This window comes from Bubalus kerabau, chromosome 2 (assembly GCF_029407905.1).
Source record: "Bubalus kerabau isolate K-KA32 ecotype Philippines breed swamp buffalo chromosome 2, PCC_UOA_SB_1v2, whole genome shotgun sequence".
Lineage (NCBI taxonomy): Eukaryota > Metazoa > Chordata > Mammalia > Artiodactyla > Bovidae > Bubalus > Bubalus kerabau.
In genome coordinates this window covers 12,127,403-12,149,645 of record NC_073625.1, presented here as the reverse complement: position 1 = coordinate 12,149,645, position 22,243 = coordinate 12,127,403, and the positions used below count along the sequence as shown (strand labels likewise).

The 22,243-nt window shown below is 45.2% G+C and overlaps 3 protein-coding genes across 23 annotated transcripts in view; 1 reads left to right on the top strand and 2 right to left on the bottom strand.

The window, feature by feature from the left end:
• Positions 1-19,206, top strand: part of DDHD2 (DDHD domain containing 2) — a 43,205-nt gene extending 23,999 nt beyond the window's left edge. For 2 of the 6 annotated variants that reach the window (XM_055567067.1, XM_055567069.1), the window contains exons 17-18: positions 4,699-4,806; positions 5,572-7,513. In XM_055567067.1, the coding sequence (XP_055423042.1) occupies positions 4,699-4,780 (82 nt within the window). In that variant the 3' untranslated portion in view covers positions 4,781-4,806; positions 5,572-7,513. Of the gene's footprint in view, positions 1-4,698; positions 4,807-5,571; positions 7,514-9,716; positions 10,755-14,622; positions 14,716-17,609; positions 17,701-18,912 lie in introns of those variants that run through there. The other 4 variants (XR_008709974.1, XR_008709975.1, XR_008709976.1 and 1 more) reach the window with 4 other exon arrangements.
• PLPP5 (phospholipid phosphatase 5) lies at positions 7,814-12,845 on the bottom strand. Of its 10 annotated transcripts, none has more exons than XR_008709978.1 (8): positions 12,702-12,845; positions 12,494-12,562; positions 12,000-12,090; positions 11,551-11,614; positions 10,962-11,086; positions 9,872-10,042; positions 8,707-8,965; positions 7,814-8,213 (listed from the first exon to the last, which is right to left on the bottom strand). XR_008709978.1 is itself a non-coding variant. In XM_055567081.1 (8 exons), exons 1-7 carry the CDS (start codon positions 12,828-12,830, stop codon positions 8,713-8,715), a joined length of 774 nt encoding a protein of 257 aa, XP_055423056.1. In that variant the 5' UTR covers positions 12,831-12,845; the 3' UTR covers positions 7,814-8,213; positions 8,707-8,712. The 10 variants fall into 10 exon arrangements, 9 of the variants coding, with proteins under 9 accessions (XP_055423056.1, XP_055423053.1, XP_055423055.1 ...); XM_055567081.1 differs by having other exon boundaries at positions 8,707-8,837; XM_055567078.1 differs by having other exon boundaries at positions 7,814-8,965.
• The window catches only part of NSD3 (nuclear receptor binding SET domain protein 3), a 103,790-nt gene continuing 97,863 nt past the window's right edge, over positions 16,317-22,243 (bottom strand). For 6 of the 7 annotated variants that reach the window (XM_055567051.1, XM_055567050.1, XM_055567049.1 and 3 more), the window contains 5 exons: positions 21,753-21,894; positions 20,638-20,744; positions 19,809-20,013; positions 19,214-19,451; positions 16,317-16,852 (listed from right to left, as the gene is read on the bottom strand). In XM_055567051.1, the coding sequence (XP_055423026.1) occupies positions 16,825-16,852; positions 19,214-19,451; positions 19,809-20,013; positions 20,638-20,744; positions 21,753-21,894 (720 nt within the window). In that variant the 3' untranslated portion in view covers positions 16,317-16,824. Of the gene's footprint in view, positions 16,853-19,140; positions 19,452-19,808; positions 20,014-20,637; positions 20,745-21,752; positions 21,895-22,243 lie in introns of those variants that run through there. The other variant, XM_055567054.1, reaches the window with a different exon arrangement.

Sequence of the window (22,243 nt, the reverse complement as noted above, 5' to 3'; positions counted from 1 at the left end):
GTAGTAGATATAATGGTCATCTGCGTTAAATTCACCCATTCCAGTCCATTTCAGTTCGCTGATTCCTAGAATGTCGACATTCACTCTTGCCATCTCTTGTTTGACCACTTCCAATTTGCCTTGATTGATGGACCTGACATTCCAGGTTCCTATGCAACATTGCTCTTTACAGCATCGGACCTTGCTTCTATCACCAGTCACATCTACAGCTGGGTATTGTTTTTGCTTTGGCTCCATCCCTTCATTCTTTCTGGAGTTATTTCTCCACTGATCTCCAGTAGCATATTGGGCCCCTACTGACCTGGGGAGTTCCTCTTTCAGTATCCTATCATTTTGCCTTTTCATACTGTTCATGGGGTTCTCAAGGCAAGAATACTGAAGTGGTTTGCCATTCCCTTCTCCAGTGGACCACATTCTGTCAGATCTCTCCACCATGACCCGCCCATCTTGGGTTGCCCCACAGGCATGGCTTAGTTTCATTGAGTTAGACAAGGCTGTGGTCCTAGTGTGATTAGATTGACTAGTTTTCTGGGAGTATGGTTTCAGTGTGTTTGCCCTCTGATGCCTTCTTGCAACACCTACCATCTTACTTGGGTTTCTCTTACCTTGGGCGTGGGGTATCTCTTCACCGCTGCTCCAGCAAAGCGCAGCCATTGCTCCTTACCTTGGACGAGGGGTATCTCCTCACCGCCGCCCTTCCTGACCTTCAACGTGGGATAGCTCCTCTAGGCCCTCCTGCACCCACGCAGCCACTGGCTGTCATATGAGTTCAAACACATTCTGAACATTCTACATTTCTATTCCCCTCCTCCATATTTTGATGTCATATTTTATATCTTCCTGTTTGATGTTTATCCCTTAACTGTTTATTGTAGTTACAGTTGCTTTCACAGTTTTTTGTCTTTTAATGTCCATACTGCTCAGTTAAGTCGTTGGTCCTCAGTCCTTACTCTGTATTTATTTCTTCTCTATAGGTTCTTCTTTTCCACTTAGAGAAAACCCACTAACATTTCTTTTAGAGTAGGTTTAATATTGATGAAATCTTTCAGTTTTTGCTTGTCTGAGAAGTTCTTGATCTCTCTTTCAGTTCTAAATGGTAATCTTGCTGGGCAGAGTACTCTAGGTTTCAGATCATGCCACTCCCTTCTGGCCTGCATGGTTTCTGCAGAGAAATCAGCTGATAGTCTTATGGGTAGGGATTCTGTTTTCTTTTTTCTTGCTGCCTTTAGAAGACTCTCTCTACCTTTTGCCATTTTAATTATGTTTTCTCTTTGTATGGGTTTCCTTCAGTTCAACTTGTTTGGGGTCCTCTGTGCTTCCTGTTCCTGAATATGTTATTTCCTTCAGGTTTGGAGAGTTTTCAGCCATAATCACCTCAGCTGCATTTTCGATGCCCTACTCTCTTCTGTCTTCTCCTGTAATGTGAATGTTGGTTATTTAATGTTATTTCAGAGATTTCTTATACTGATTTCATTTTAAAAAATCTGATTTTCTTTTTGTTGTTCTGATTGGATGATTTCCATTTTTCTGTCTTTCAGATCATATATGTGTTCTTTTTTATCACTTAGTCTGCTATTCATTCTTTTTAGTGTGGTTTTTTTTTTTTTTTTTTTTGGCAGCTATTGAATTCTTCTCTTCAGGTTGGGTCTTTTTAAATATTTTCTAGTTCCTTTTAAAAATTCTCACTATGTTCATCTATTCTTTTCCCTAAATTCAATTAACATTTTTATTAACAATGTTCTGAATTCTTTACCTGGTAAATTGTTTATTTCTGTTTCATTATTTGTTTTTTTAGGGTTTTTTTCTCTTGTTCCAATTGAGAGCAGTTCCTCTGCGTTTTTATTTTGCTTAACTTTCTCTGTCACTGTGAATTTAGGTGAAACAGTTACCTCTTGTGGTCTTGAAGGGGTGTTCTGATGTGGGAGCATCCTTATACAGACTGCGTGTGCCCAGTGTCTCCACTGGGAGAGCTGGATTCCCTCAGATATCCCCTCAGCAGGGGGTGGGGCTGGAGCTGGGTGTGAGGCAGACCTTTGCCCCTGCCCAGTGGCTGGCACCCTGCTGGGACAGGATCTGATCCAAGTTGATGGAGGCAAGGGTCGGGCCCAGGCTGGCTCTGTTCCCTGCGGGTGTGTGTTTTCCCCTCTCCCTGCGTTGGAAGCCTTGCCCCAGAGCTGGGAAGTACTGACCAGAGTGGCACCCACGTGGACCCTCTGCAGGCAGAGGTCTGAGCTGTCTGCCTGCCGGAGCTGTACTTGTTCCCTTGCTCTGCTCACACGCGACCTCATGTGCATGTCCCCCTTGCCCCTCACAGCCCATCACTGTGCCCAGCCTCCACCAGTCATCATGGGGCCACCCTGCAGGGTCCCTGGGGCCTGTGTGGAGTCTCTGGGTATATTCTGTGGGAGCTGTGGGGTAGAGGCTGCTGTCAGAGTGCTAGGCTCCTTCTGATGCGCCACTTGAGTAAGTGCCAACCGTGACTGCTGCCCACAAGCAGGCTCTGCCCCAGGCCCGGGTTGCCCCTGGATCGTCCCAACCCAGGGATCGAACCCAGGTCTCCGGCATTGCAGGTGGATTCTTTACCATCTGAGCCACCAGGGAAGCCCAAGAATACTGGAATGGGTAGCCTATCTCTTCTCCAGGGGATCTTCCCAACCCAGGAATCAAACCGGGGTCTCCTGCATTGCAGGCGGATTCTTTACCAACTGAGCTATCAGGGAAGCCCAAATCCAACATCAAATCTTGTTTCTCTTTAGATTTACAAGTTGTGTCATTTTAGCTTTTACATTTAGGTCTGTGATCCATTTTGGTTAATTTTTAAATATGGTGTGAGGAAAGGATTGAGGTTCATTGTTTTGCCTGTGGCTTTTCTGTTATTCTGGCAACATTTGTTGAAAAGTTTATTCAGATGGAGAAACTGTTGAATTGCCTTGGCTCTGTTTTGTTCTCTTGATCTGTTTGTCAGTCTTTACATCAATAAAACCCTGTCCTGATTACTGTAGCTTCATAGTAAGGCTTGAGATTAGGTTTTGTGAGCCCTTCATCTTTGTTGTGCCTGTTAGTAGTTACTTTAGGTATTGTAGGTCCTTTGTATTTCCATATGTAGTTTAGAATGAACTTGTTAATTTCAACCAAAAAGCTTTTTAGAGATTTTGATTGTGATTGCATTTTATCTGTGGATCAGTTTGGGGGGGTGGGGAGAACTGATACCTTAATAATGCTGGGTTTTCTGACCCACAAACGTCATATCTCTCAGTGTATTGTGGTCTTTAGTTTCTCTCAGAAATGTTTTGTGACTTTTAGTGTATGTATCATGCATGTTGTAATTATTCCCCTCTCTGTTACAAGGTTGATCATCTTGACATATACTCAAGGACCATTTTAATTTTCTTTTGGAGAGTTATCTATACTCTTTATTCTCTTTCATATTGAATTGTTGTTTTTTTAATTGATAAAATCTGTGATATGAGTTGTAAATAACTTTTCCCCAGTTTGTCTTTAACATTGTGTACATTGGTTTTTTTTGCTAAGTATAAACTTTGATTTTTATGTAGTCAGATTTATTTTTTCTTTTTTGGCTTCTGGAATTTGTGTCATGCTTAGATTTTCCTTGTTCTCCTGAGAATTCCTTGCCACAGTTTATTCTGATATTTTAGGGTTTCATTTTTACATGTAAATCTTTGATTCTCTTCAAATTTATCCTTGTAAGAAGATGTGAATTGATTCAAATCATTTTCCAGATGGCTCTCCATCTGGAAAACTCTGTTAATAGATTTGAGATTCTAACTTCATTGTATTAAATTTCTGTGGGTTTTTAAGTCTTACTTCTGAATTTTCTGTTCTTTTCTATTCACTCATTTATTTATGCACCAGGATCACACCATTTTAATATCTGGTTTAGCTAATCTCTTATTGGGATAGGAGGAATTTCTTAACCTGCAGTCCACGCGCAGAGCTTGTAGGGGACAGAAAAAGTCTACAAGTCTAGTGAAATTCTACTTAAAATTTTGGGTATATAGTATATGTGTATGATGTCTTTTCTGGGGAGAAATCCATAGGTTTCATTAGATTCTCAAATAGGTCCATGACTCAAAAAATGTCGAACCCCAGATCTAGAAAAGTGTTTGAGCCATATACCTGTAAGGCAATCCACGGATGTTATTTTTATAGTCATATTTCTTTATGAACCAGATATATAAGTAATTGCTTGTACACACACTGAATAATATCTGCAATATACATAAGAAATTGATAACATTAGTTGTCAGAAGTTGGGAACTAGTGGTTTAGAAACAGTGGGAAGGAGATTTCATTATTACATCCTTTTGTATCTTTGATCTTTATCCACATGATTGTATTGGCTTTTCTTTTAAAAAGGCGACTCAAGATTTAAAAAATTAAGGTGATGAATTGGATGACTCTTCCATGTTGTCCCAAGAAGGAGTTCTGTGGAGGGAGGGCTTGGTCATTTACTACTGGCTTTTTTTATATTAAAGAACACAACGCTAGACTTGTTAGAAGGTAACCTAACAAACAACTTCTTTGTTAGGTTACCTTCCAAGCCACTGTCAGATACCACTTCTGAGCCAGATTTTTTTTAAAACATTAAAAAAAATGAACTTGTGAGGTGGTTGTGTATGTCAAACACCTAGTACAAATGGTAGTCTCTTTTTACAACATCATCTTTTCTTTCTCCAGGGAGTCTGAAGATACAGTACTGCTGGTCCTCAAAGAAATCTACCAAACCCAGGGTATCTTCCTTGATCAGCCTTTACAGTGAAAATGAACCACCTAAGGCTGCTTAATGTAAGTTTTTAAATGTCATGTATGTAGCATTATTCCTACATACTTACATGTGGAGCCTCAAAAGCTGCTTGGAAATGTACTTTTTGTTGCTTGTCACCAAGATCTAGGTTATTACTAACTTTTAGAGGGACTCTGGTTAAAATTCATGGGAAAAAAGCACTGGAGGCCATTTAGAGAAAGGTTAGTGTGTGTTTTGCTAGCAACTTGGTCCAATAACACTTGTCATTTTTAGGATCTAAACTCAGAATCTTCATGGTTCTGACCGTCTAAAAGTTACCATGACAACATTTACAGCTTTAAGTAGATACAGTCCATTCTGGGATTTACATTGTTGTTGTTGTTCAGTCGCTAAGTTGTGTCCAACTCTTTGCAACTCCATGTTCTGCAGCACAACAGCCTCCTCTGTCCTCTACTGTCTCCTGGAGTTTGGTCAAATCTATGTCCATTGAGTCAGTGATGCCATCTAACCAACTCATCCTCTGCCGCCTTCTCCTCTTGCTTTCAGTCTTTCCCAGCATCGAAGTATTGGAGCTTCAGCATCAGCCTTTCCAATGAATATTCAGGGCTGGTGTTCTTTAGGATGGACTGGTTTGAGCTCCTTGCAGTTATAACAGTTTCAGCTTTAAATATAGACAGCCCAACCTGGGATTTACATTACTCAGCCTTGTATATATGTATTAATAGTTAGAAAGCTTGTGTGTCAGACTCTGGCATTCTCTTTGGTTGCCTTCAGCGTGATGACCTCTCTTCCACTTTCTCCCCTAGATGGACACTGAGGGATCCTTCCCCAGAAAACCTGCCTCTTTGTTGCCGCGTTTTCCTCTCAGCTGTGTCATTCCCTGCATGTTGCCTGCCACTTACTCACCACTGGGGTCTCTGGAAGATAATCTTCCTCTCTGGAAGCAAGTGGAAAAGCAAAGGGAAGACCCTGTTACTTTTTACCACTGGCTTCACAGAAACATTCGCCATTCTTTCTTCATGGCTGCGGGTAGTCTGCATCTTTAATTCTCTGATGGTATTTACATACCACACTCTATTGCTTATTACTTGAGATGGTATAAAGCCTGCCTTGAGTTTGTTTTGGGTTGGGTGTAAATTTTTCTAGGAGGTTACTGTTTATCTTTAGAGAATATTCTAATCTGGTAGTGGGCTCCTGAGACTCAGAAGCCATTCTGGGTCTGCTTATGGTCATGAGTGTTCTCTGCGTTGGAAGGCTAGATCTAAGTGGAGGAGGGAGACTGGTGGGCAGTCAGATTCTTTCCAGCCAACTTTTGTTTTCTACACGTACTGTATGAAGAAAGACTAAAATTATAAATACTGTTTACTTTCTATAGTTGACTGACAAGATTTATTGCTAGGACTCACAGAGGCTGTTCATTGTTTTTACAGCTGTTTGAGCTGCTCTAAGAGTCTAAAGTGGACAGTTTAGTTTCCATCAGGTACATCTTTATAAAGATATTGCATATCCTAGACCTGCCTTTTTATATCGTATCATACTTCAAACTGGGAGACTCTAAATGAAGTCCAACCTAGTTACTTGTTAGTTCTTAAGTTTAGGGTAAAGTTATAAATGCTGACAAACCTGCAGTTACACAGCTTTGACTGCTTATGAAGTGATGAATAAAACCTTTTAGTGGTGTGTTCATGGTGGAACAACTCGTGAAAGCCATCTGCCACATCAGCTTGTGTGAAGGGAGTGTTGAAGACTGTTCTCTTTAAACAGACACTGTCGCCTCTGAGTCCCCGCAGTGCAGGGAGCAACTGGACAGGCCCCGGCACAGGCAGCGCTGGGGGAGGGGTGGGTCCGCCCAGGGGGAGATGTTCCTCATTCCGAAAGAGAAACCTGGCTCTGGGGCTAGGAACAGCTGCTGCAGCGTCAGTGTCAGAGGTGCAAGAGAGATGGGTGAATGTAGACCCCCGGCGTTTACCATTCACACACGCCATCGCTGTGACAGCAGAGGGAATGTTACTGTCACGCTAGAGGTAAGGTTGGGGTACTGGTGAGAGCCTGGCCTCTGTGTGCATCTGCTTACAGACTAATGCTGACAAGCCACTAAGATGTTTCAGCTCTATGAAATGCTTTATTTACTACATAAACTCCGAGACCGAAATAAGGGTTACTGAGAATGAAGTAGCATTCAATGTAAAGGGGAAGCTTTCAGCAAGTTGTCTTCAAATTTAAATTTACTCTTCCTATTAACAGAGTAAGTAAATTCTAAGAGTAAGCCAAAGGACAAGCAAGAGTGAGTCCCTGTAACCAAAGATGAACAGCATCACCCCAGATTGTTAGATAAACCACTGTTTATACTAAGAAGTGTTTCCTTCCTGGTGGTGAAGGGCAGGTGACTGGAAAAGAGCTTTATATCCTGTGTATCCCCCTGTGTTAGTATCATGGATGCACTTACACAGGGTACTAAGCTTGACTTAAATTCCTTATTCAGTTGTATATTTTTTGCACTACTTCAGTTGTATCATGTGCAATCTCTTGACCAAGCCTATTTTTAAACTCTGGTAGAGTATCGTTTTATACATATTCCCAGCTGCAGAATTGGTATTGCTTATTCTCAGCAAGAGAGATTGTTTGCATGGAAAGATTAATAGCACTGATTAGCTTTCTAATATTTTGCACTTTTTGAAATGTTTGTTTTTTTATGTGATTATATTTAAAACTTTAGTAAATAATGAAATAAAACCAATTTGACCAGTTGCCTACTTCAATCTGGCTCATCCATCAAAGACCAAAGAGAATCAGTACAATAACCATTTTATCCTCCCTTTTGTGTTACTAAAACAAGTTTAAAAAAAGTACTGGGCAAAGAACGGACATTCGGGTTCTTTTCCCCTTGACTGTTAAAGTACGGTGATTATAAGGTAAATATTGAGAGCTCTTTGGTATTATTAACATCAGCCACTGCTGGAGACAGTTGAGTCACTTATGTTAGATGGGGAATCCAGTGTTTAACTTTGAAATGTTTCAGTTCTCAAATGGAACTTTAAGTGCACAGCCCACATTCACCATTTTATTTGCATATTGCATTTACATAAGGAAAAAGGTGCACTGAAAATGTTACAGAAAGAAATACACAAAACAAGGTCATATTAAAGTATGGTCAGCATAAAGAGAAGGCTGGTTTCAGGTCCCGTGCATCAGTTCCGACCATGTCCCGTAACTGTTCCTCATGGCCCACTGGGGACAGGATAGGAGACGCTGATCTGTCCTCCAGATAAGTCTCTGAGCGCCCTCCTGCTTCAGCCACGTGGCAGGGTGGGTGTGTTCGCGCAGGTCTGCAGCCGTGACTGGAGGTAGAGCGGCTCCTGAGCTCGGCTCAGCACAGGTGCGGCAGAACTGGGATCCGCTGTCGGTACTGAATCGACGCTCCTGACCATTTTCTTGTTTACTGTGTTTACTCAGTAATTCAACAAATTATCAAATCACTTATGTTCACAGAATTCAGTAGGGACAGCACTATTTAGCTGGACTTGGATAAGCATAACAGTGGTAAATTAGCCAGAATTGGACATTCTCCCATTTCAGGGGTGGAATTGTCCCACCAGAGAAAGTAAACAGAAGTAAAATAATTTAATTGCTCATGCCCTGGATTTTAAGATTCTGAGCTATGGAAAGTGGAAATTAAGTTTTGGTAATCAATGCTAGTGTTTAGGATAAAGTGATGCTAAGGTAAATGCTTCTTTGTGACATAATCCTTCTAAGAGCCGTACTGAAGTTACATGTGAAAACAGTGGATCTTGGGATACCAATCTGGTGGACCAGACTCGTAAGCTGTTGGGGAACTATGCATGGCAAACAGTAGTGAAAAAGGACTTCGACCCCTCTCGATAAATCCCTGTGCGCCATGCGCCAGGGCAAAACTGCATCAGCCTGTGGGCATCTGTCCTCACCTGTCCTCAGGAGCTGAAGGTCAGACATTCTTGTCCTGGGCGTGGGGAGAGAGGAGGTCTGATGGGCCTGTTCTCCAGGGAGGCGGCTCCAGTGTCTAAACACAGAAAGGCTGCGGGTCGCGGGGCTGCTTCTGCGGGGCAGGAAGAGCAGGGCTGAGAGGCAGCGGCCTGTGGCACTCGGCATCTGTCAGCGGAGGGTAGTACTGCCTGTAGCAGCTGTACGCGAACGTCAGGCCGATGGCGGATCCAGCCAGGACGTCTGAATGAAGACAGAGGAGACGGCTTTCCCTCACTCACAAGTCATGCTTGCCGGTGGAGGGAGCTTGACCCTCCAAGGCTACTCGTTTAGCCTGCAAAACCCCTACATTCCAGGGTTATGGTTTTGGGGGATTTTCTTAGTTTTATCTTATAGCTGCAGTATTGTCATTATCAAGCTGTTCCCTTAAATACCAAATCAAAACACATCTTTAGTTAGGTAAGTATAACAAGGCATATTCTGAGTTCACTGCATTGAGTTTTTTAGTTTGGAAGAATAACACGTTCATTGAATACTATGAAAAACTCCTCATCACCATTCAAAGGGTTCTAGAGGAAGGAATAAACTCTCTAGGAGTTGCCTCTCTTTGCAAAAATTTAGTTTATTCTTCAGAACAGCTCTTAAGGGCCTCTAGGTGTCAGCTTTTTTTGTTCTTTGTTTTTTTTTTTGAATTTTGGGCTTTCTCTGCAGATACTCTGTAATTTGGATGATTTACTATATCATTCAACTTAAATTTCTTTGGTTTAATTACAATTTTATGTTTTCTTAAATTTTACTTCCATTACTGAGCAAAAACCTTGACAGTGAAGTTGGTTTTTAAGGTAGTAAGTAAACTGAACTTTGAGGTTGGTTGTAAAAAATTTGTTGAGTTTTTTCTGAACTTATGATGCTTCAAAGTAATGGGAAAATTAGGATGTCCCTCTTTGGTAATCTGTTTAAAAGCTAACAGTGTGCTTTCTCATTTTCCATGTAGCAATAAACCACACTCTCAGTTCAGATCCAGACCATCCTCGGCACACTTGTCTGTTCACTCAGCAGACACATGGGGGAGTGTCCCATGCCATGTGTGGGGGACAAATGACGGGAGAACCGTGGAGGGTCCATGGCCTGGACACCTGTGATGCTTACCCTGCCAGTGATGCTTGTAGTCACAGGTGCGGGACAGTGCAATCACAGCTGCAAAGAGTAGGGGTGACAGAAAGGAACAGAATCTCCAAGATTTCCCTCGGCCTCGTGGTGTGAAGCAGTGTAACTTCCCCGCCAGGTAGAAGGATGCGAAGGCCAGACCGGCAAATGCAACTAGAAGAGGGGAAAACGTCTTTTAAAGGAAAAGAAGACAGGGTTATGAACAAGTTCTTAGCCCTTTTTGTAGCTTCTGGTGTAGCTCACTGATCGAGACTGTCAGTTACGAGGGAGGAGAAAACAAGGGAAAATGAAGGATTATCTCCCAAAGTGAGTGACGTTTACCTGGAAGAGAGTTTTGGACTCCTAGTGATGGGACTTCACTTCCCAGTGCCTCCGTCTCCTCGTATATAAATGGGAATCATAAAAATAACAGAAGCCATCTCATTGGGCTAATATTGCTGTCAAATGAGACATGAATCTAAAATGCTTTTGGAAGCACCTGACTATATAGTAACTCTTCCATGCTGCTAAGTCGCTTTAGTTGTGTCCGACTCTGTGCGACCGCAGAGACGGCAGCCCACCCGTCCATGGGGTTCTCCAGGCAAGAACACTGGAGTGGGTTGCCATTTCTTTCTCCAATGCATCAGTGAAAAGTGAAAGTGAAGTCGCTCAGTCGTGTCCGACTCTTAGCGACCCCACGGACTGCAGCCCACCAGGCTCCTCCGTCTATGTGATTTTCCAGGCAAGAGTACTGGAGTGGGGTGCCACTGCCTTCTCTGAACTCTTCCATAAAGGTTGGTTAATATTTTTATGACTAGCACGAGATTGCAGGATTTAGGCAGGATAATACAGTAATAATAAAATGTTCAAATTTCATGAAGGGAAACTACGTCCTCTGTCCTTAAATGTTTAATACTTGAGGTTCAAGCTTGTTATTAAAGAAGGGGGCGGGGCGGGGGGGAGCTCTCTGACTTCTAGATACAAGAACAAGACTGTGTGAGATGTTCCCATCCTCACAAGTTACCTCCCCTGGGTTAAATGCAATGATTAAAAAAAACAAAACAGGGATATAGAGTTCACATGGTATTCATACAGGAAGAATGGCCACTGGGGAAGCTCTTACGGCCCTCATTCACCACGGCCTTGTCTCCTGTGCACATCAAGTCTCCATGGGCTTGCCCATCCGGGAAGCAGCGGTAGAAGAAGTCTGGGCGTGGCCTGGAAGAAATACGGCCAGGTCTGAACGTGAATCGTTTACAACTCCAGAAATTGTTCTTCGGTTGTATTAGACATCGATTAACCTATTAACTATCAGTTAAATAGCATCCCTGGCAAAATAGTGAAACTGGACTGGATAGTCACCACTAAGAGAAAAGCCTTATTTTTCCAAGGTTAGTATTTAAATCAGAAAAAAATAAAGGCTGCAGCGCATAATTACTTGTTAGGGGAAAGAGCCAGTCACGCTGCAGCTTCCTCAGGGTGCTCTGGAGGACACTGACTCTGGCACTGGGAAATGTGCTGTTCTGGGCATAAAAGAGCCCGAGAGTCAGCCAGGCACCAAGGCAGAGGGAAGGGAGGAAGCGTTAAGAGAGAAGAGGCTCCGGAAGATATGGCTGGGGCTGCGTGACCCGCTCTCCTGACCGGAGAGGGCTGAGACGGCAGGCGGCTGCTCGGGCACTCACCTCCCCACTATCAGTTTGATCGTGTTGGTGAAGATGCCATTCAGGGCCAGCGCCAGGCTGGCCGCTGCAAAGCAAAGAAACTGTCAGTGGGTCTGCGGAGTCCCTGTCTCGTTCAGCACAGCCACAGGGTACACCGTTTCCTGGGACAGCAGAGAGGTCAGCCTCCAGCCAGACTAGAGCATAAAAGAAACGCGGGCCTTGGTGGCCACTGCGGTGCCACAGGGAGGACTTCTGGCCTAGCCTGAGGATGCGCCGCAGGTGCATACATTCCTGTGCGTACAGGTGTACCTGGGAGGTGACCCAGAGCTCACAGGTAAAAAGTAGGGTAGAGGGGAGACAGAGTCACTTTAGGGACTCGCAGCACATGGCCTCCACACACTGAGGCCACCAGCTCCATGGGGGGCGGGGGGAGGGGGGACCCGAAGGCCGAGGGCGGGGGGCACTCTTACCCAGGCAGGCCTGCCGGCTGTCGGCTGCGTCCGCCGCCTTCAGACACCTGGCCAGTAGGACTGGAGCCACCGGGGCGAGGAAGGCGATGACCTGCATGGGACACAGCGGAGCTGAGCACACGAAAGTGAACAGAATCGGCTTGAAAACACAAGACCTCCGACAGCAAGAGGGGCGGAGTGACAGTAGAAGTCACACACCAGACCTGAACTGCCCCCTGCAGGTGTGGCGTCCAGGGGCCACGGCCCCGAGCTCCCCTGGCCGCCCTGAGCACTGCCCCCCACCACGTGTCCCCGAGCCAAAGCGGAGGGACATCCGCTCTCAACCCCGCCGAGAAGCACGGCGACGCGAAGCTCCGTCTAGCAGCGAACTCCCCATAAATGTCGCCACGGAGCCGGGATGACCGCCCAACGCCCTGAAAAGCGCGGTCAGAAGGCAGGCTGGTCCTCCACGCACAAACATCGGCTTGGTGGGGAGATACTCTGCCTCCACGTACGGATTCCGGTAAAGCCACATCTCCTCGGGCTGGATGAGCCTCTGGAAGGGCGGAAGCTGCTCCGTCACCCTGAAGGGGACACAAAGGAGCGGAGTGTCGGCGGCTTCTGGCAAGCGCGCGCGGAACCTGGCCGGGTCTCGGAAAGGAGGGTGGGGGGCTGGGGGCCCAGGACCGGGGTCGGGGAGGGGGCCGGAGCTCAAGTCCTTACAGGAAGGCCGCGAACAGCGCGAGCCGCACGCCCACCTCGGCCGCGAGGGCCGCTGCCGCCGCCTTCCCCTTGCCCATCGCCCGGTGCGCGCTCAAGGCTGACGTGGCGGGGCGTCGAGGGGCGGGGCATCACGCCGGGGGCGGGGCCAGGGAAGACGGGTGGGGCGGGGCCGGACGGAGGGAGGGGTCGCTCCCCACGTGTCTCTCCACCCGCCCTCCCACGCCCACCCCGACGCTTCGTACTCACTCAGCCTTCGCTCTCGGGAAGCGCGCAAAGTGCGCGTTTTGTGTTGCTGCGTTGCCAGGTCCAAGTTTTCCGCGGCTCCGCTAGACCTTGGGCTGCGGGGCCCACCGGCGGGTTAGACGCACGAGGTCTTCCAACCCTGCTCTGGCCCCCTCCCGCCCAGGGTGGCCTGTTGGCCACTGAGTTGTAGCAAGAAGTTACAGGCAATGAACAAGTCCATATATTTAATTTTAGAACATACAGGATAATTTATTGAAGTCAATCTCAAGCAAAATCGGAAATCAGTGGAATGTCATTAAAAATCTTCCAAATTAATCCTCACGGAAGCAAAAAAAAAAAAAAAAAAAAATTTGAATCCCAAAATATTTGTAAAATAAAAAAGGTAACATCTCAGTAAATAGAATGTACAAAAATTATATGTTCCTACCAGCACACACAGTAGTAAGAAGCTTAAATATTACAGGCAATCCTAATACACTGTAACTAGTCAACAATAACCTATCTATATACAGGTTAACCAAGCTTTAAACGTTTCACACTATGCAATAAAACATGGGCCAATCAACAAAATCCCCAAAATATCATATATCTTGAAGTCTATGTGGCAACATCAAGTCATTATTCAGTAATGCCCTAGTGGAACACCCCCCAGGGAAAATGAACACTAATCCTTAGTATCAGGAGCTTCTAGCCAAGTCACAGAAACTCTAATAAAAGAGATTGACTTTTAGTGAATATTGATGCTTTGTTATTAAAGACTCAAGTCTCAAGTGATTTAGGCAAAATAACATTTCACAGGATCTACAAAGTTTATTACAGATAAACAAAGTACAGAAATAACCAATCTACAAAGGTCATTATCATAGATAAAGATCACGAGGAAATGAAAACAGAATCTGTAGGTATCTGTGGTTGTTGTGCAATATCACAAGTGGATACAAATGGATTTCTCATGTCAATTCCAATTATGCACACACCCCTATATATAAAAAGAACCTTATTATTAGCCAGTTGCAATCATCATTTAGCATCTTAGTTATCAGTGGCGATAGGATTTTCTTGTTTAACATGGAGGGCATGTGACAGCACGAATGAGATAAAGAGCAATGTTAGTGACAATGAAGGAAAAGGACATTTTATCCAGTCCACTTCTAAACTGACAAGAGTTACACCATATACACCCCTCATCTACGTCATCTGATGGATACTGACAGCGGTGTGCACACATCAGAGGTCTGGCGGCTAGGGAAGGGGAACCCGAGGGTGCTTTCTTGCCAATTAGCAGATGCGGTGATGTCACACGAGAAGACGAAGGACTGAATAAAGGACTTTGGCAACTACTCCTCTTTTCCCTTTCTCTTACATGCTAATGACTTTGAGATGCTCCTGAAGGACAGGTATTTCTCTACCTCCTACCCCTTCGTACAAATGTGCCACAAGCACCTGAACTTGTCACTTAAGCCATGGACTGACTGGAGAAAGAACGGAAATGGGTTTGAAACACACAGGTCACACCTGGCATTTCAGGAGTGTAACGTAAGTGCAAAGTTCTTTTTTTCCCTACACAGGCATCTATTAAAAGGAAAGAAGAGGTGTGTGGGGATAGGGTTGACAAAATAAAAAAGTAAAGAACATACGTAGGAAATACTCATGTAAATGCTGCTGGTATTTCATGCAGGAGTCTCTTCCCCGACTATGTGCACTGAATCTGAGAGACCTAGTGTGGACGCTCCCGTGTGCAGAACTTTGCCTCTAATCCAACTTCAAGAGGGTAAGAGACAAAACAGTGTACAAAACAATGCTTTCTACTTCATAAATTTAAAAATAACTGTAAAACAAGGAGAATCTGAGGAGTTTCAAGTACTTAAAAAACCTGAATTCAATGAGGCAGAGGTCTCAATGTTAAAGTGACTACTTCGTACCTGTGGTAAACATTATAATTCCCCTCCCTCACCCTACTGTAACCCCATTTCTCCCAGTCCCCCACCCCAGATAAACGTTGGTAGATTTCCGTATATACAAATTTCCAGCTCTTTCGTATATGTCAGTACATGGCAAAGCTGTCTAAGTCTATTCCCGAGCCTATCTGGAAATGGAAGTGAGTTCCACTCTCTGCTTACAAATAACCAGAGACCAATTCTAGGTGAAAGAAAGCGAAAGTCACTCAGTCGTGTCCAACTCTTTGTGACCCCGTGGACTGTACAGTCCATGGAGTTCTCCAGGCCAGAATAATGGAGTGGGTAGCTGTTCCCTTCTCCAGGGGATCTTCCCAACCCAGGGATCAAACCCAGGTCCCCCGCATTGCGGGCAGATTGTTAACCAGGTGAGCCACCAGGGAAGCCCAAGAATACTGGAGTGGGTAGCCTATCCCTTCTCCAGGGGAATCTTCCCGACCCAGGAATTGGACAAGGGTCTCCTGCATTTCAGGTGGATTCTTCACCAGCTGAGCCACCAGGAAGCCCAAGTCTAGGTGGCCTGAGGCTAAAGGAAGTTGTTCCAAATGATCACTTCATGTCTGCTGCAGCTCTGACTCGAGGGATCTAGACACACCAGCTTTTTAAGTAATTCAAGTCTAATTTGCACTGCTCGCCAATTGAGCAACTTCCCCTGTCCCTTCGTGCTGTCCCTCGTGCAGAAGAACAACTGGTATGAGCTTCCCAAACTGTCAGCACGCCATGGTGACCAATTTTCTCATCCTAATGGGACATGGTGTATGGAAGCATCTTAACTTTAAGGTGAATGCTAAAGAAGAGCTTTCTGTTTTAAAATGAAATGAGAGACAAGCAACAAATCCCCGGGAGTCCAGAGCCTGCGCTCCACACGGCTGGCCCGTCTGCTTCCAAACTGCAGGTCTGGGCTGGACCGTCTGGAACACACCACGAAACAAGCTACTATGAAGTAAGGAAACTGCTTCACGATCAGGAAAGAAAGGTATCCGATAGCCACCCTGTCTGAGAGTCCTTTATGTGATTATCTCGAGGTTGTGAGCATCACAGCATTCTTCCCAGACCTGCTTCCAAATACTTTGTGGAAATGGCAGCAGGGAGCAGCCTTCCCCCTTCCCTATTTTATTTTTTTAGTCTTTAGATGTGTTCCTGACTTGAACACACAGAAATCTCCAAGTTTTAATGATTCTAAAAGTCAGCCTATTTTATAGCTTAGGCAAGAGCTTTTTTGAGAATTAGGATAGGGTGGGAACGTGTTAAAAAGAGAAATGAAAATAAAACCCACCTCACTCCTAACTGTAGTAGCCCTGATTAGACAGTCAAGAAGTGATTCACTTCCTCCAGCTGCTTCCGCCTTCCAGGAATGCAGCCCACCCCCCCCACCCCCCCAAAAGCGACAGGCAGCGCCCCACTCCCACCAGGGCCTGGAAGGTCTGGAATCTCACCTCTAGTTGTTACAGACCCAGTTTCTGAAGCATTCTGCTGATTATCAAAAACCTTAACATTCACTTTTTCTCTGAACCAACATAAGGTTCAAAAAAAATACGACCGTTGTTATCCCATGCTGCTTGATGTTATTTCATTTTCCGATAATAAGTAAAAACCAGCCATTTACAGTCTGACTACAGCTCGATCTCACAGTTAGCAAATCAAATAACAACTTCCGGCTGTGAGTAAGCAACGTGTCTGTCGCAGTATTTCATGGCGAGCCACAGGCAAACATGCTGGTCGGATACTATGCACACTGCATGGACGGATACTTCGCAAACAGAAACCACAACTTACTCTTTCACCTGCTTTCACAGCCTGCACCTTTAAAATACGTAATCTTGTGACACCACAAGGTGTGAGTAGAGCTCCTTGGCACTGGCAGGACTAAAACCACTTCTGAGACTGTTAGAGGACATTCCCGGACAGGGACTCCAGAGCTGCAGTCAGCGATTTTGCTTTCCACCCTGATTTCTGAAATGGCAGAACAATCCTGTTAGTCACCCCCGCCCGCCCCACCTACCCACCCTGCTGTCCCCCACCCCAAATCAGAAAACTCTCAGCAGAGCTCTGTTACAGATACACAAACCAAATGTGACACAATGCAGAAGCTGCATAAAAATACTTAAACCTAAGGTATTTGTAGTATACAGGATATACCCTGGCTTACCATATAAAAGTCAGATATTAAATAGCACTAAGTCCAAAACAAAGCAAGAAGATTTCATGTTGGATACTGATTCAACGCGAGTTACAGTTCAAATATTAAAGGAACTCCTTCATGTTAGTAAGTTTAGAAAAGCAAACGTTTATCATATACATATATAAAATAAAGTTTTAGTATGATAAAACATAGATTTTCTTAAGTTATTTTTTTAAAAGGACATCAAACTCTATAGTTGCTCAAGAGCAAAGTTTAGTGTTTTGGTGAGCTGTAATTCATGTGACTGGCGGCAGTCGCATTTGGTAACACGTGTAGCATCTTCTATCTTGCTCTTTCTTTTGAGACCGTATCTAATCAATAGAATTACTGGAGGCTCAATAAGTTACCTCAAAATTATTTGCTGGAATCACGCAAATGGCAGTTTAGGAGCTTAAGTAAAGGAATTGTAGTGTTTGTTTTTTTGTTGTTTTGTTTTTGTTTTTTTAAACAAAAAAATCCAGTATAATTGCACATATACATACAAAAAAAAAAAGAGGCACAAAACAGATTTTTTTTTCTTTTTTCCAGAGAAGAGCTCTAAATTGATAGGAAAAAAGGGGACACACGGCACAACTGAAGGAACATCATGGAGCATCTATCTTCCCAGCCTTTTTGTAAGGTCTCTGGGTACTTCGGGAGGGAAAATAAACGCTGCCAGGTACAGGCAATTGTAAGCAGTCAAAATTCACAGAGAAAGTTAACGTTCATTCAAGCTAACCCTAGACTTCTACTTAGTACAGTGTTACAACAAGGTCTGACAGGACTAATGGATCCATACAGGGGATCCTGGAGTAGACATATTCCTACGCATTACAAGTAAGGGAGTTGTGTGGGCAGACAGTCCGCTTCACGAGTGTCTATTCTTGCCAATACTGCTTTCTCGGGAGCTCTCCCTAAGTGCTTCCTGCAGTGAAGTGTGTTTGCGGGGCCCTTACCTACCCTGCACAAGTGCTTCCCTTCCCCGGTGGGGCAAGTCTAAGGACTGGATAACTGACAGGTAACTTGGGGAATGCCCTGACCCCTTTCACCCTCAAATGTGGAGTTAAACAGAAAGAGCTACTCAAATCACACAAATTCAAATTCATTTGTGTAGTTTCCCTGAGGAAACTGATGTCTGACCGGGAGACGGAAATAAAACGCCCACATTCTCTCCAAGCCAGACCAAGGTCCACAGCACGCTGGACAGACAAGGGAGCTCCTCTGATCCGACTTTTGGTCCGTGCCCTTCATCTGCCTTTAGCTGCCTTTACCAGTGCCCCAGGATAACAGGAATGTCCATTCAAACACTGCATTCACATCCCACATAAGTGAACTTCACCAAAATACCCATTATTATCGGAGAACATTTCAGACTCGGTGAGGCCATCCACTTCTAGTTTCCTCCAGAAGGAAAAACCAGCAACCACATTACATACCTTTCTAGGTAAAGTCATATCAGAAAGCCCGCCGAGTGTAAGACCACAGAGGTAATATCCACTGAGGGCTTTTGTTTTCAAGAGGCCAGGTTCAGTCCTCCCAGAGCCATCTCTAAGACCATGAGAGACACCTGGAAGGGAAAGCGAAGCCGGCCACCCTTCTGCCCGGGAGAGGGGCCTGTGACACCACCAGACCCTTTTCTAGAGGGCTTTCTGCAATTCCTACTTAAAACACACATGTACACACATACACAGATCAGACTATCTGAACTATGCGTCTCAGAATCTTAAAAAATGAAAATAAATAAAGGAATGATGACTACTTTTGTTTTGTACACCCATGGAACACAGCCTAGACTTTAAATTTATCTCATTAACAAAAAACTTTCTTTTCTGTCTGTTCTTATTTTAAAAAGCGAAGACAGCTCTTTTTTCCCAGCTGCAAAGGCTCTGAAGCACAGTAAAAGGCAAGAAAAGACCAAGTGAATCTAACCCTCCACAAAGGAATTCCCAAACCGACAGAACTGAAAACACCAGAGCCCACCACCGGCTTCGGCCTGCGGACCATCTCCCTGCTCCTGCTTTTGCAAGGCAGGGCCGCTGGCCAAGGCTGCCCGCGTTGCAGCGGTCTCTTCTTGCACTGACGCGTCCTCTACTTTTTTCTTTTCCTTTTTTTTCCTTTAAATAAAAAGAAGGACATTTTCCCTGCCCATTTACTCTTTGACTTCTTCTCCGTGATCCTGTGATTCCAGTTTACACTTGATCTTGCTCCAGTACTCGGGGGACACAGGGGACGCAGGGTCGTGCTCTGAGCAGCAGAGCCGGCCTTCCAGGGCGGAGGGCACCAGCGCCCCCTTCTCGTGATCTTTACAGAAGGACCGGGGGCAGAACTCGCAGAAGGCGACGGCCGCAGCGCTGCACTCGTCGCACTGGTGCCAGGGGCACTCCCACTTTCCTGGGGAGGCGGGAAGAAGGACAGAGCCCAGTGAGTGCCCGGGTCCATTGCCCGCCAGACACCCCGCCTCCCACCTGCCTCTCCGGCTGGAGGCTGCAACCGGCTGACCACAGCTCCAGGCCTTGGCCCACGAGAGGTCTGCATGGTCCTGGCGGCGTGGCTGTGAGCTCTGCCCCCAGCTCCACACCACAGGGGCCAGCTGCCCACCTCAGGGAACACAAGACCCCAGCCCTGCCGCCCACGGGCATCCCCCCGCGCACTGAGAGTTGCTTGCTCCAGCCACTTGTCCTCTCCGCTGCCCATCACATGGCCCACGGGGGGCTGGATGTGGCGGGGGAGTGGGGGGGCGGTGCTCACCGTAGGGTGGCTGCGGCAGGTTAAGGCAGAGCAGGTGGTAGGCTTTGGAGCAGTCCTTCCTGTCGCACATGACCAGCTCCCCGCCATCCCCACACTGGAAACAGAAATCCTCGTGCAGCTGCTTGGGCTCCGTTTTGATTTTTCGTCGCTTCGGCTTTAGCTTAGCATTTTTGGCCTTTTCTTCAGCTGTGGAGGCACATGCCGACTGGCGGGAAAGAGGGATCATGGTTTTAATGATCACAGTGCATGAAGCGTTACGGAAAAGGAAAATCCTACAACCTCAGGTCCACTTAAATCCATCTGTTGTCCAGTTAGATAAAACTCCAGAAGGGCTTGTCCCGTAACAGAAATGAAAGAAAAACAAGGCTTCATTGGGACTTTCCTGGTGGTCCAGTGGATAAGGCTCTGTGCTCCTACTGCAGGGGGCCTGGGTTCGATCCCTGGTCAGGGACTAGAGTCAACATGTTTTAACTAGAGGAGCCCATGTGCTGCAACAAAGAGCTGGTGCAGCCAAATTAAAAAGAAAAAGAAGGACACTGCTCTGTTTAAAAAACTGTGCTTCATTTTCACTGACTTTTGAATAGGTGCTTTTCTTTTCAAAATTGCAAAGACACTGAGATATCATTCACAAACCATAAAATCCACCAATTTAAAGTGTGTAATTGGGTGGCTTTTAGGGTAAGGTGAATTTTTTAAAAATGCTTTTGAAAAGGAGTCTGCTAACTTCCAGTTCAATCAGAAATACAAACATGTTCGGAACCTGACAGATGAAACCATCCGGCCCACCCTTCTGAGACGGTTCCCCAGCAGCGCCCTCCCCACCACTGACCTTCGGGCGCACGCCCAGGAAGCCGCTGCAGTTGTCTGCCCCGCAGTGGCACTCCGTCCTGCCGTTGCCCAGACAGTCCAGGTTGTAATTAAATGTCAGCTCCATCCCTAGGCCACAAGAGAGAGAACCGTTCATACTCAAGTCCCGGGGAAGAGAGAAGCCGTCAAAGACACAGCCTCACACTGATAAGAGAGACACGATTCTGACATGAAAACCCTTCCCTCCTCCTTGTCCCACACTGAACGCAGTGATGGGGACAAGGAAAACAAACAAACAAAAACTAGAAGAAGACATCCCCATCCACCAATGATTAAAGCAAAAGAAATATTCTGCAAAGGCCATCATAGCCTTTTCACTGAAGTGGTCAAACACTATGAAAGAGAGATTAAGAATCTGAAACCTGTGGTCAAGAAAAACAGGCTCTAGTTCAGGCCTCTTTTTCTAAAACTAATTCACACCTAGCGTCCAAGTGAACAATATGACCGTGGAATTGTCACAACCATACCATGTGCAGTAGCTAATGTCTTACATTAGGATCAGAAAAAGAGTTCAAAATGCAGGTTTACTATACAAACCGAAGACCCAGGGATTCAAACTAGGAGGTCCAAGCTTCCTCAGCAATCCACAGTGAGTGCTAGAAACACAGTTTAAATCCCTTTCAGTTATGGCACTTCCCTTCCCACCCATTTTTCTAACAAAGGAGAAATTAAGTTCTGCTGTGATGATGGTGGATGGGTAAGGAAAAATAAAAGCAGTGACTCTGCTTCAAAAAGCTTTTTATGTCTAATTTGGAACAGAATGCTCTTTCGAACTAAAAAACAAAACAAGAAAGCTCCCACAAACAGCCCAAGAAACCAGCTGATGTTAACGCAGGCTCATTACTTTAAATTAAAAAAGAAAAAGAAAACAAAAGTTTAAACATCTGCTTACATTAAACAGACAGCAATCATTTGGAGAACGAATTTGCTTCTACTAATCTCCCTTTTGCAGGATAGAGTTTTACTTCTTAATGACAGATAATTCTAAACACAGCTCTTTATTTTATTTGAATAAATATGTGAGGCTCAAAACTTGAAGAGTGTCCTGGGAGAGGAAGCAAGTTAAGTTCCTTTTACCTGCAGGAATGTCACAAAGAGCAAAAAGCCCAACGCGAACGTCTCCATTCACGGTCCACTTTTGGGTTTCACAGTTTGGATTACAACTGTGGTTCATAAAGCGAGAGTAGTTTCCCTTGGGGCCAGCATCAATGATACGGTCCTTCAGAAGGAAAAGAAAGGAGGAGAGAGCTCCTTTGACATAAAACTCAGCATCAGCGAGTCGGAGAAACCCCCAGCGCAGGCAAGAGCCCCAGGGCAGCGCCGAGCACCGCCAGCCGAGGCCTGACCACCTACAGCTTCACAGATGTGCTCCTGGACGACTGACTGAGTCCTCTTCTCTACATGGAGATCAAGTCAGAGCAAGTAAGACAATGTGAAGTCTGGGTTCTTTTAAAGTTTGCTTCTAGGAACAGACTGCAGATAACGCCACTTAGAATGTCAGCTGGGTGTGGGGCTGAAGGAAAGGTGTTTTCTGAGCAGAGCGTGCTGAATTCGGATGTTAATTGAGA

Coding starts and splice junctions, on each gene's coding strand:
- PLPP5 (XM_055567078.1), bottom strand. CDS start 12,830: ATGCCCCGCCCCTCGACGCCCCGCCACGTCAGCCTTGAGCGCGCACCG. Junction 11,087..11,550: donor ATCAAACTGATAGTGGGGAG/GTGAGTGCCCGA, acceptor TATTTCTTCCAG/GCCACGCCCAGACTTCTTCT. Junction 8,966..9,871: donor CTACAAGCATCACTGGCAGG/GTAAGCATCACA, acceptor GTCTTCATTCAG/ACGTCCTGGCTGGATCCGCC.